This window comes from Triticum dicoccoides, chromosome 7A (assembly GCF_002162155.2).
Source record: "Triticum dicoccoides isolate Atlit2015 ecotype Zavitan chromosome 7A, WEW_v2.0, whole genome shotgun sequence".
NCBI classification, from domain to species: domain Eukaryota; kingdom Viridiplantae; phylum Streptophyta; class Magnoliopsida; order Poales; family Poaceae; genus Triticum; species Triticum dicoccoides.
The window spans coordinates 32663150-32676388 of record NC_041392.1 but is presented as its reverse complement, the minus strand read 5'-3'; the positions used below and the strand labels follow the sequence as shown (position 1 = coordinate 32676388).

Here is a 13239-nt window from a genome sequence, read left to right as displayed (position 1 = left end):
AAATATATTAATTGAACATGGATTATAGAAATAAAGATTTTTTATAATTATTTGATATATTCAGAATATCACACAAAAAACACAATTTTGAGAGAAGAAATAAAATATACTTGGTTTATGTTGGATTGCTTGCATGTTTTTATCTTTCGTTGGACAATTTTCCTTATCTTGTATAAATAAATTAAAATGGTCCAAGAAATTTCGGATGACTGCTTATTTATATATAAAGAGAAAATTGGTTGTTTGCTCCTAGAGAATCGCAACATTTTTTATGTGATCGCAGTATACCATATCCTAAATAGTAGAGATTTCGGATAATAATCATCAACATGTTATTTGGAGGTGAGCCTACAATTTATTAAAACTGGGATGCCACTGACTTTACTACAAAGCACTCTGCATCTCACTCAGTTTAAATCGGGCACTGCTCATTTCTAGCAAATGACCAGTGAATATATATTTTCCATACCATCATCATAACAAAATTCTAACATTTGTTTCTATTACAGTACCTTTGTAGGTCATATAAAAAATTGTTGGATTTGGATGTTGCTTTAAAACTGCCGAGTGACATAGGATTGTTCTTCTTTGTATGTATGTTGCACATGAGGTAATACTCAAATGGTATATTTCTATACATGTTTAATTTTGCAGGGTATCAGAGAGATGGGGATGGATCTTGTCGACGTTCAAACACAACTCATTTACAAGGTTCCTGGGGCAACGTTGTTGAAAGGGGAAAAACTCACCAAGTTGTATATAGCAAAACGATGTGCAAGCAATGATATCCCACAACAAACCTAAAAGGTTAAATACAATTGTTATCCCACAAGGTTTTTACTTTCACTGTGATTATCTTTCTCTAGCAAATATTTCAAAAGCCCGTGGCAACGCACGGGCATTCTACTAGTATTACATTCAGTATCTCACTACAATACTAGAAAAGCATAAAGAACAATAAAGGGAAAAGTCAATTCAGTATAAAAGGAAATCGATATTACTTATGTGGACAATGCATCACAAATCTAGCTGCGCAAATGCGCGGGCTACTCCGCTAGTTATTAGGATAAAGACCAAGGTCATCATGTCGTGTGGTGAACATCGAACACTCACAAAATCTGTAGTGAAGGGTTCGATCCCTTGCACGGGAGCATTTCTTTTCCAGTGAATTTTTGACTATTTAGATCTCGTCATGTTATATGGTTCTTATAACCTGGATTTCGTAATTATATGTTGAAGTTCAATAGTTTGAAATTTTGATTGTTTTCACGTGACAGCGGGTCGACCCAGTCAGTGCGCCGGCTGCGAAGGACAGAAAAAAGGACGTACACGCCGGCTGATGGCCCATAAATAAAAATTAATCCATGCTTTATTATTAGGGAAAGATGTATGCAGCCTCCAGGGCGTACTACCCTAGCCGCAGAGGCGACAAGGGTTTCTCTACTCCGGCGATGTTGTCGCTGTTGAGGTCTCCGGTAACCTGTCCGCGCAACCCACCCATCCTACGCCAGCGCTTGGGCTGACTAAGGGGTCGGCTTGTCCTTCCACCCGGCCTCGGCGCGGTGTGGTGATCTAGGGTTTCGGTCGTAGCCATGGCAGGGGCAACTCCATCCAATGGAGGGGGCAGCACTAGTGCAGGAAGAAGGAAGGGGAAGAATTCAATCGACCTGGAATCGGCAATGAGGAACATGAAACTCAAGGAAACAGAGATGGATGACGTGATTGTTGGCGATGAGGAGACCGCGGAGCTGTCGAAGAAGCTTTGCTACAGTTACGGGCTGAAAGTTACGGATTAATATTACGGGCTGATGGATCCTATTGGGTCATGTTGGGGCTCCCGCTGGAAATCAGGAGGAAAGAGTTTAGCGTGAGAAGGACATGTATGTCCGTAAGAGCAGTCCGTAGGTTGTAGTCCGTAAGTGTAGGAGCTGCCCGGTGGCTAGCTGTTGCAAGGGTGAACACGACGAAGTATTTTAGCGTTGAGTCCTTCAAAAATACAATGATCTTTGCATGGAGACTTGCCAACGAGTCAGAAATTCGAGAGGCAGATGACAATCTTAAACCTCACCACCACCGCTTGCGCTCGAGCCGATCGCGTGGCAATCGCCTCTCCGTGTTTTCCTCGCGAGGTGGACCCACCCTTAAGGCTGGCTTTGTGGCAAACGACGCGTCATTACAACGAACTGGGACGTGTCAGCGAACTCACCTTACATCACCCATCGCCAAGTCGAACGAGCCGAGCCAGGTGGCACGATCGTGGACACGCACAGCAGACGGACGGCGGCACACGCACGCACGCACCTGCGCGAACCCACCGGAAAACACACAAGCACACGCCCGGCGACGAACATCCGAGAAGAGGCACACGCGTCGCGCGGCGACGGCACGCGTACGCCTGCGATCTCGCGCCCCACGGATCGCGATCCGGCCGCGGGGCTGGCCGGCCAATGGCAGCGCCCCGCCGGCCGGTATAAAGCGCGGGCCTCAGACCGGCACCTCGCCACAGCTCTGAGTTCCGCTTCACCGGTCACCACTCGCTAGAAGCTGCTCTGGTTTTCTCCAAGAAAAAAGAAAAGGAGGGGAGGTGCTCTGCTTCCTTCGATGGCGACCTTGACGGAGGAGGTTGCTGCTGCGGCGGTGGTCGGAGCCGGCGAAAAGGCGGAGGCGGTTGCTACGCCGGAGAAGGTTGATGAGGTGAAGGAGGCGGGTGCGGGCGGGGAGGAGATGGAGGTCGCCGGCGGGGAGGCGAAGAAGGCGGAGGAGGAGCAAGGGGAGCAGGGCAAGGAGACGGAGAAGAAGCCGAGGAGCAGGAAGCCCCGGTCGGCGGGGCCGCACCACCCGCCATACTTCGAGGTGAGCGAACTCTGTCCTGATGTGATTAAGGTACGGGAGGAATTCAGTCTTTGTGTTGAGTTTTGAAATGATCTTTCTGTGTGAAGATGATCAAGGAGGCGATCATGGCGGCGGCCGACGGGAAGGCGGGGGCGAGCGCGTACGCGATCGCCAAGCGCGTGGGGGAGCGGCACGGCGAGGCGCTCCCGGGCAACTACCGCAAGGTGCTGGGCGCGCAGCTCCGGGGCTTCGCCGCCAAGGGCCGGCTCGTCCGGGTCAAGGCCTCCTTCCGCCTCACCCCGGCCGAGGAGAAGAAGGCGGCGCCCAAGTCCAAGAAGAGGACGGCCACCACCAAGAAGGCCGCGTCGAAGAAGGCGGCGCCGGCGCCGGCGCGCCAGAAGAGGGCGAAGAAGGCGGGACCGCCGACGGCGAAGCCGAAGCCGAAGCAGCCAAAGTCGATCCGCGGCAGGAAGGCCAACAAGGCCAGCGCCTGATGCGGCGGCCGCCGGCGATGCCGTGTCCCCTGTACATATCTCGGTAGTGGACATATCTCGGTAGTGGACAGTAGTGTCCCCTGGCACGTTCGATCCGTGTGTGCGTGCGTTGCCGGCAATAATGGCGCCGTGACTGTGTTCCGGTGTCGATCCGAGGAAGGAGAAGACGGTGGATGTGGCTGTGAGACTGATGCTTGTACCACTCGTCTCTGTGTTGTGATCCTGCTCTGCTCCTCCCCTCTGCGGTTTCTGGCTTCGATTTGTATCGCTGGCTTAGGTAGATGGTGCACTTTGGGAGATGAAAGTTCTAGATATGCCACTCTGTTCTCGCACGTAAAAATCATAGATATCAAGGCCCTTGATATGATGGCTCTCTTACTCGCTCGCTCCGGGAAGCAAGCCATCCAACGCAAAATTTTCTAAAACCCACTGTCTCTGTGGGTGCTTGTTGGACAAACTCCTCCTATTTTGATGTTGCCCCTTTGCTTGAAATTTGGTTCTCAACTCTGATCAGGCTCTTTCTTTCAATGCTTGCCCCTTTCAGTTCGCAAATGCTTTTTTTTGTTGTTGCAGAGGAAATTCGCAAACCGGTAATGCTACACCTACAAATGGTTCTTAGCTAATTAGATAGCTGGCAGGTTATGATTGGGGTTTAACGTAATCTTAGCTAATTAGATAGCTGGCAGGTTATGATTGGGGTTAGATTAGCTAATTAGATAGCTGGCAGGTTATGATTGGGGTTTAACGTAATCTTAGCTAATTAGATAGCTGGCAGGTTATGATTGGGGTTAGATTCGCAAACGAAAACACACTAATGCCCATACGCGTGGGCGTCTGGCAACTCGCCCATACGCATAGATCCTCGCCCAATCAATTCTGCATGATGCATTCTAGCAGTTTTTGTGTGTCACGTAGGACTAAGCTGGTGTGTGGGCATTCATCCGGTCGCCCATACGTTCTTTTTCACCATATGGGAGGCTGGTGTGTGGGCGTTTAACAATTTGCCCACACATCAGTTTTCACGCATGTAAAGGGGGCTGGTATATGGGCGTTTATTACTTTGTCCACATGCCCGTCTTCTCGCCTACACCACAAGTAGGTGGTTACCATGTGTTTCTGCAGGGTATATGGCAACTGCCCTAGCTTTGCTTGTAAGCAGATGACAACTTTTTTTTACACAACTCTCTTTAGTTGCCATGTGTTTTTGCATGATACATGGCAACTGCCTTAGCGTGCACGTAAGTAAATGGCACTCTTTCTCTTTACACAGCAACTGCCCTAGCGTGCTTATGAACACACGACAACACTCTTTTTTACCTGAACATATTCTTTTGCCATGTCTTTTTTAGTGCTACACGGCAACTGCCTAGTGTTAGTGGGTGACAACTCCTAAAGTTTTTAAAATCATGGCAACTGCAGTAGACCAGATCATACATGGCAACTGCAGTTGAGCAACCATGCCAATTGTAGTTGTCCGACATGGCAACCGAAGTTCAGCGACATGGCAACTACAGTTAAACGTATATGAACGAGGGTCTGCATCATGGCAACTGCGGGACGCGCGATGACTGTCACACGGGACATGCGGGACCACGAGATACCAGGCCTGACATACAAGGCGTGTGGGGGGTATCTATTTCGCCCACACGCATGCGTGTGAGAGAGATCAGGAGGAAAGAAAAGAGGTGTGTGGACATTACTTGTTTTGCCCACACGTAAATGTGTGGGCTGTTTCTCTTATACACCACACAAAATATATAAACAGACTCCCTAAAAACCACACGTGTGGCACTTATCGACGTCCTTCGCAAATGCTATTTCTCCCCGAGTCGAACCAGGTCTCACCTATAGCGCGGGGCTACTGGCCCGGGCAAATACTGTAGCCGTCACGCGAGTTTTTATGATTTTTTCAATGTTCTGCAGCAGATTTCTTTGGTTTCTTTATTATTTCCTTATTGGTTCTTCCTATTTTATTTGTTTCTTTCTCAGGTTTTGTTTATTTTAACATTTGTTTACTTTTCTTTACACATTAATATTTTTGTATACATTACGAATATATTTCTATACATGTTTATTTTTTTCAGTAGATGATTAATGTTTTTAAATATATGTTTTCTCTATTTTTTTATACACATTATGCATTTTTATTCATAACTATAATATTTTTATATGCATTTACCATTTTTAAATGCACGAGTCATAATTTTTTGAATATATGTTTTGATGTCTATTTCTTGCCGTACATGTTGTTCAATTTTTATATATGTATTAAACTTTTTTATACAGATATTTTTAAAATACATGATTAATTATTTTTTAATATGTAACATAATTTTTTTATGGCACAAAACATTTTTAAATACACTCACATCTCTCTACATTGTACACTATTTTCCAAACTGTCATGTACATTTTTTTGAAACGCATGATTTTTTTAATGTGACGAATATTTTTCAAAGCTGTCAGCATTTTCAAAACCCAACAATAAAACCAGAAAAACTAAGAAAAATCGGAGTTGCGTTAACTGGGTTGGCCCATTTCAAGCTGCGTAGAGGCGATGCGTTCTTCTTTCTCTCTTTATTTTTTAAAAAATATATTTATATTTATATATTTTTTTCTGAAAAAACCCCAACAATAACCCCAGAAAACCTAAGAAAAATCGGACTTGCGTTAACTGGGTTAGCCTATTTCATGCTACATAGAGGCGATGTCTCTCTCTCTCTCTCTCTCTCTCTCTCTCTCTCTCTCTCTCTCTCTCTCCGTGTGTGTGTGTTTTGGAAGATGCAAACGTTCTTCTTTCTTTGTCAGTAGAATCGAGACATAGACTGGCACCTTTCAGTTAGCCGAAACAAAATCTGATCTTTATTCGACAGTCGTCAACGTTATCTACAACCCAGATGGGCTTGCTCCAGCTCTTCACAAAGCTAATACATATAAAGCACCCAGTAGGTTCATTAGCTCATACATGGGATCACCAAGTCCATGATTTATGTTTTACTTTTTATTTTATTCTCACTATGTACGATTTGATAAAGGTAATTTTAAAAAAATGTTCGCTGATTAAAAAAATTTATAAAACCCGAAAATTTAAAAATATTCATGGATCTGAAAATATGTTCTTGAATTTCAATAAATGTTCACAAATTTATAAAAAAATATCATGGATACAAATTAGAAAAAATATCTATAAATTTTATAAAAAACATGAATTTTAAAAGAATAAAGAAAAAATAAAATGCGAAAATGAAAAGAAACGAGAAAATAAAAAAGAGAAAAAAAGAAGCCCAAAAATCTAGCAACCGGTCATAGAAACGTAGAGAAAAAAAGTCCACAAGCTTACCAAAACCGGGTGGAAGAAGCTTTCTAATACTCCCTTCGTCCGGAAATACTAGTCATCAAGATGAATAAAAGGGAATTATGTTCATCTTGATGACTAGTATTTCCAGACGGAGGGATTATGTTCCAATGCTTACGCTAATGGGCCAGCCCAGCAAAGGCGTTGCTTGGGCGATCGCTGTGATATTGCTTGCATTGAGGAGTACGGAGTACATATCATTGGTGATGCTGCTTGTCATGTATGACTTCTTTGCAGATCACACACACCTTAAACGTGTATAAACAAAGCCTTTATTGTTGTTATTCCTAAGAAAATAGGGAGTCGTTAACCCTGGTAACTTCAAGCTGATTTCTCTGCAAAATTGTTCGATAAAACTAGGATCCAAATGCTGACATAATCCGACCATTCCTCACGAAGTTGTTCAACCATGACTAGACACCTTTATCCAAAGAAGAAGTATGCAGTATGAAATTTTATATATGTCATTGATGTCATCCAACCTTTGCCACGTCTAAAACTGCCTCTATTGTATGGTGGTGGTCTGTAAAATTATTGTATCCATTTGACAAGGAGACGCGGGATAAGTTTGGTGCAAGCCTACGCTCTGCGGCCAATGCTCGCCTGAGCTACTACAGTTCTTCCCTTCATGGGGGTTAAGCCTAAATGTGATCTACAAGGTTGTTAGCTGGTGCCATGGCACTGTGTAATCGTGCCGATATTAGTAGGCAAATCAACTTACCAATTGAAAAAACTAGTTGGTCTTCTTCGTTGGAAATAAAAAGTCATGAGCAATGAATAATATGAGCATAAGGGATTTTGGCATATACACTTATCGATGATGAGGCCATAGCGCATATATCCACTTGATCGATGATGAGGCCATAGCGACTAGTCTTCCTTTCTATCCAGCTGGCTCAGCGGAGTCTCCGCAAGCAAAGTAGCACCTCTAAATATTTTTGGAGATCTCCATTTTCCATGTGAATATTGTCAATAAATATGTCTACATTCTCATAAAATCCAAATCTAAATTTCCCCTAAAAAAACCAAATCTAAATTGGATATAGACAGAGACAAATAGAGTTACCACTAGTAGAAAAAGGGTCTAATGTGAAACTCATTAGTCCCGGTTTGTAATTGAACCGGCACTAATGTGACTATTAATACCGGTTCCAATGGCTAGGCAGGCGGCGCTCATTAGTACCGGTTCGTGCCACGAACCGGTACTAAAGAGGTTGTAGCCTTTAGTAGGGGTTGGTGGCTCCAACCGGTACTTAAGGGGGGGGGGGGTCTTTAGTGCCGGTTGGAGCCACCAATCGGTACTAAAGGTGGTGGCCTTTAGTACCGGTTGATGGCTCCAACCGGTACTAAAGACCCCCCCTTTTAGTAGCGGTTGGAGCCACCAACCGATACTAAAGGTGGTGCGCTGCCCCCCGCAGTGCATAATGTTTAGTCTCACCTCGCTAGTTGAGAGGAGTTTGCACCGGTTTATAAGCCCTGCCGCGACTACCGTGTCGAGCTCCTCTCTAAGCAGGCCTTTGTGGGGCTATTGCAAGTCTCCTGCCATGTGGGGCCTACTGGGCCGTACAGGCCTGCATCTTGGCGCAACTAGAGATTGGGTTTCTAGTCGTACGCAGGCCGTGCCGGCCCAGTAGGCGGGCTGTTTTTACTTTATTTCAAAAATAAAATAAAAAATCCTTACCAACCGGGACTAAAGGTTCTTCAGACCACGGCGCGCCTCGTGCCACGTGGTGGGCCTTTGGTCCCGGTTCGTGTTGAACCTAAAGGTCCTTATGAACCGGTACTAAAAGTCGTTTTTCTACTAGTGTACCTAGGTACAAAACACGGGAGGGAGAAGGCCAGAGTGGCTCAACAAAGGGGGAGATGGAGGGGAGAGAAGCGACGAAGCAAATCGGTAACCCTAGCTTACAAATCGTCAGTATACACGTAGAGAAGGGAGAAGAGCAAAGGGAAGAAGACGATGGGATCTTGGAAGGACTGCTTGCACAGTTGAATGACTTTACAAGGTTCATTCTGTGAAATGTACCGGCTGCCATCTTATACTAACACTCAACCCATCTATTCTCCTTCCAGTGGCCCAGAATCGGCCGGCGCATCCATTGCACCAATTCCGCAGGTGCACAGGATATGTTCTCTATTGTTTGTACTTTGTACCCATGGTGAATGCAAAAATTCCCCTTCCAAATTCATTCAAAACAGAATTTAAGGACTTCCAATTTTCTGTCGATGTAAGCACAACTATTAGTACATTTTTGTGCGTGCTACCTGAATAATTTGATGTCATCAAGTGCAAGAAGCACTACCTTTCTACCAAAGCCACCAAATCAGCATCTGCATATTATATTATACTGTCCAAAGAAATGTGCATAGTATCACCAAGGGTGTTTTGACTCCCGGGTGCATTTTCTCTTTGAGAAGATATTAGACTGGGGAATTATGTAAGATAAGAAAAAAACTATGATACGTCCTTTTAGTTTCGGCATTAGTAACTCAAAAAAAAAAATGCAAAGAGCACTTCATATATCCTGATGCGTGCCTCAACTGAAATCTTATTTTAGCATAGTATATGGGACTATAGGTTATTGCCTCTCGCACATTCAAACATTATTGGCTCAGAAAAAACACAGGAGAAATTAAACCTGCTAATTTGCACCATTGAAAACCAGAAAACTCTACATATGAAGTTAAGGGGAGCAGAATTACAGTAGAATTTACAGTGTGGGATGCAGATTTGCTGCTCCCTCTACAGCTTCATAAGAGCCTAACTACATATGATCTGCAGGTAATAGCTTCTTGTCAATTTACTACTTCCACTTTGAATATTAAGAGCCCAACAACATATGAATTTACAGTGTGGGATACAGATCATTAGGCACCATATCTACAGAGTAACAATCAGGTGATCATCAGCGACAAAATATCATTGGGCACCTAAAGATAGCCTGAGCAAAATTTTGAACAATGCTTTTGGCTGCTAGATCCGAAGGTACATAAAAGATCCTTTTCGCGCGCGGACTTGTTGAGCGCAACACAGAAATAGAGGGTAATAGGATCTTTACAGTGCTTGCCATAAAGCTCGTTTTGTTGGCGCAAAATTAAACAGCATGCATGTAAACTCTGCTTTGCATGTATGATGCCAAAATACAGTGACCTTTATACCCTGGACAAAATGCCCTGCACTTGAAAAGCAAACATGAAGTATATAACTGACTTGCAAAGTTTGCTTTATGACCCTGAAGTAATGTTGGCCGCTCCTGGACATCTTCTTCCACCTAGGCGCCGGACATACTTCTCTGAAACACATGTTCACAGAGCAATGCCGAAAATAAGCTCAGCTTTGGATCACGCAAATACCATTCAAGAGAAATAAATCGCGTCATTGCTTGATCTAGTCTAGGTAAAATAAACTTATTTCACACGGTGTTTGAATAATAAAGCCACCTTTTTAGCTAACTGTGCAATACAACCATAAATAAATAAGTGACTTAATATGAAGGAAAATATAGTGAATTTCGTTTCCTAATTCAGTGTAGAAATCCAAATCTTCATATGCAGAATTATTCATCATGCTATTTATGAAAGCTAGATTTGTTAGAAATTAATTATTGTTGCTTGAATACCACACTCATATATGGATATGCAGCAAGGCGGAGCTATCTTAATATGTTGCTTTCGTTTCTCTGCATACTACAATTAAAATGCAGTTTCTTGTGATCGACAATCAGAAACACATACTAGGATCGAAGTTTTGTGGATACATCTATACATTGAACCATTGGGTGAGAAAATCATACCTGAACATGTCCGCTGAGAACTTATCCTGCAAAAAAGGATACAACTTCACAATACATATTGGGGAATGAGAGATGGATTGGGAACTTATGGAGAAGGGCAATAATATAATACAACTTCGGCCCATATCAATGTGAATTGGAGTGAATGCAATATGCAGCAGTTGTCACAAAAGAGAGATCAATACATAACCAGCAGCGTGCCTAATTTTTCATTAGTTGAGAAGCCATAAGAAATACCAAACATAAAATGGATTAAAGTAAAATTAGAATGATAAAGCAAAACAATTGCGATGAATGCGATTAAGGGGCATTTGCTGGCCTGCTTCTTTCAGTATTTGGATACTGTCTGGTAAGACATTTGAATTTTAACTTTTTGATCCTGTTGGTCAATTTATCCGAAGATGTTTGCATCTCCAACATCTTTAGATTTATTCTCTGAAACCATACATGCAGATACGCATAGAACCAAGTAATTGTTGCTAGCATCCCTCCAAAAGACAGTATCTACACGTATCACTTCGGAGTTGGCAAGTGCTTTTGACTTTACGAAGCTGTACTACATACACAAAACACGATATGTATATAACTCTAGTTGCATTTGGCATGGTACATACTTTAAAGGAAATAAAGGAAGTTGGCCAATGAAATCACTTGCCACGTGTAATGCAGATATTAAGAAATCTGCAAGACAAAGATTGATGTAAAGCAGTAAGAGCTGAAACATATGTTAAACCAGGAGAGAGTCACTAAAGTATTTTTTTGTGTGTGGCAAAGTCGCTAAAGTAGTTAAAACAACCAAACATTATAGATGGTGTCTTTTCTAGCATATATATAGAAGTGCAACCGACAATGGCATAATCTATGGCAATAGTACGTTCTGTTCTTTAGAAGATGAAGACGCCCCTTCTCTATTAAGTTCATTAGCCCTTTATCATCAAGATGTCCCTACTATGGGAACTTCCCTGTGTTAGATGTGCACTCCTGCTCTATGGCACGCCATGGGAAATGCCCTCTGCTGGATGCACAATCCTACTACCATCGTGCTAACAATAAAGGGAACGGACTTGTTCTATCATGCATACATACAAAAATTAGAACATGTCGTAATACTGTGGTATTTTTCCTATGTGAAACGGGCATATATATATAATAGGGTTAATTGGATCTATGCCACTACAACTTTTACGAGTTGGAAAAATGTCATTACAGTTGTGCATATTAAAAAAATGCCATGACAATCCATGCTCAGGGAGTCTCCTTCCACCCCACCCTTGCCGTTGTACTCAACCATGTGCTCCTCCGCGTCCCTGAGCCCGAGGAACCTGCACCACGCGGCATGTACGGCCGTGGATGCAGCCTCGGGGCCTTCACCATGTACCCGCTCGAGCCGTCTATGAGTCACGAGAGACCCGGCCGGAGTGGGAGCGGAGATTAATCCGAGAGCCAAGGATGAGACCTCTGTTGGAGCAAACGCTCTTGGCCTAGCTGTCTCGTCTACTTCTCTTTCTGTACTTCTCTCCTTGGCATGCACCGAAGAAGAAACGAGGAGGAAGGAGAGACACAGCTTTTGCCGGTGCACGAACACCACCGTCGCACGAACGGCGTATTTTCTCTTGAGCACGAACTCCATTCCTACAACAGTACGTGGGGGGAGCTTTATACACGATCGCAACGACGCCTCGCGCCCACTCTCCCACTCGCGCACGATCAGCACGCACCAGCCCACACGCCAAAGACGCGCGCTGACGCGCTCTACGCGGGCCGGCTCCAACAGAACGCCGCGAGCACCCCGCAACTGCTGCCAACAAACTCACACACGCACGCACACAACCTGTACCCTAGTCGGACCATGCTCATACAATAGTCAGACTATGCCTGTACAATGGCCAGACACACACGCACGCCACGGTCCCGGTGCGGCTCGGACCGCACGCCTCGTGCCCAGCTCGCGCAGGCACGCGCTCTGGTCACGCCCGTGGCTTATTCTCCTGACAACCTCCTGGGGAAGGAGCGATGATGGCGGGAGAAACTGGAATTCATGGTCAGAGCCGATGGCAGGCGATGTGGCGGCGGCTGCCGTTGGCGCTAGGGTTAGCATCGCCCGCGAAAGAGGGTAAGAGGAATGAGAGTTAATTGCATGGAAGTACCCATTATGCACCTTTGAGCTTGTAGTGAAGTAAACAAATTGTATTTGACACAATTGAGCTTGTGGTACTAAAATTTTATGCCCCGTTGTATGCACCAAGGTACCCCGCAAGGGCACACGTTTTGATGCACCACATCTTTTGTGCCATCCCGGTGAGTTACGAACAGTGTTATAACTTTACCTTTGATGATTTATTGCTATGCTTTCCTTTGTCGCAGAATTACCAGAAATACGAAAAGGAGGAGTCAAAGCTTGTAAAGAAACGGAGCACTTCCAAGTTTTTGGCCGATGATGATGATGAGACTGACAACCACACGGTAAGCTCACGGAGTGCATCCTCTAAGGATAGGAAGCGTTTTCGGAGGAAGACTGGAGACCAATAGAATGGGAATGATGATGGTGTGAGACACTGTAGCAGGCACCCATTATTAGTTTCGCTGCTGCTTTCACATGTTGTGATTACGTTTTGATGCACCACATCTGTTGAGCCATCTCGGTGTGTTATAAACAGTGTTATAACTTTGCCTTTGATGATTTATTGCTATGCTTTCCTGTGTCGCAGAATTACCAGAAATACGAAAGGGAGGAGTCAAAGCTTATGAAGAAACGGAGCACTTC

At 44.2% G+C, this 13239-nt stretch overlaps 1 protein-coding gene across 1 annotated transcript; it reads left to right on the top strand.

Annotated features, from left to right (window-relative positions):
- The first annotated feature begins 2490 nt into the window (after positions 1 to 2490).
- Positions 2491 to 3645, top strand: LOC119332663 (histone H1-like). Its single transcript, XM_037605824.1, has 2 exons — positions 2491 to 2853; positions 2940 to 3645. The coding sequence occupies exons 1-2, from the start codon at positions 2602 to 2604 to the stop codon at positions 3324 to 3326; spliced, it is 639 nt and encodes a 212-aa protein (XP_037461721.1). The 5' UTR covers positions 2491 to 2601; the 3' UTR covers positions 3327 to 3645.
- The last annotated feature ends 9594 nt before the right edge of the window (positions 3646 to 13239 follow it).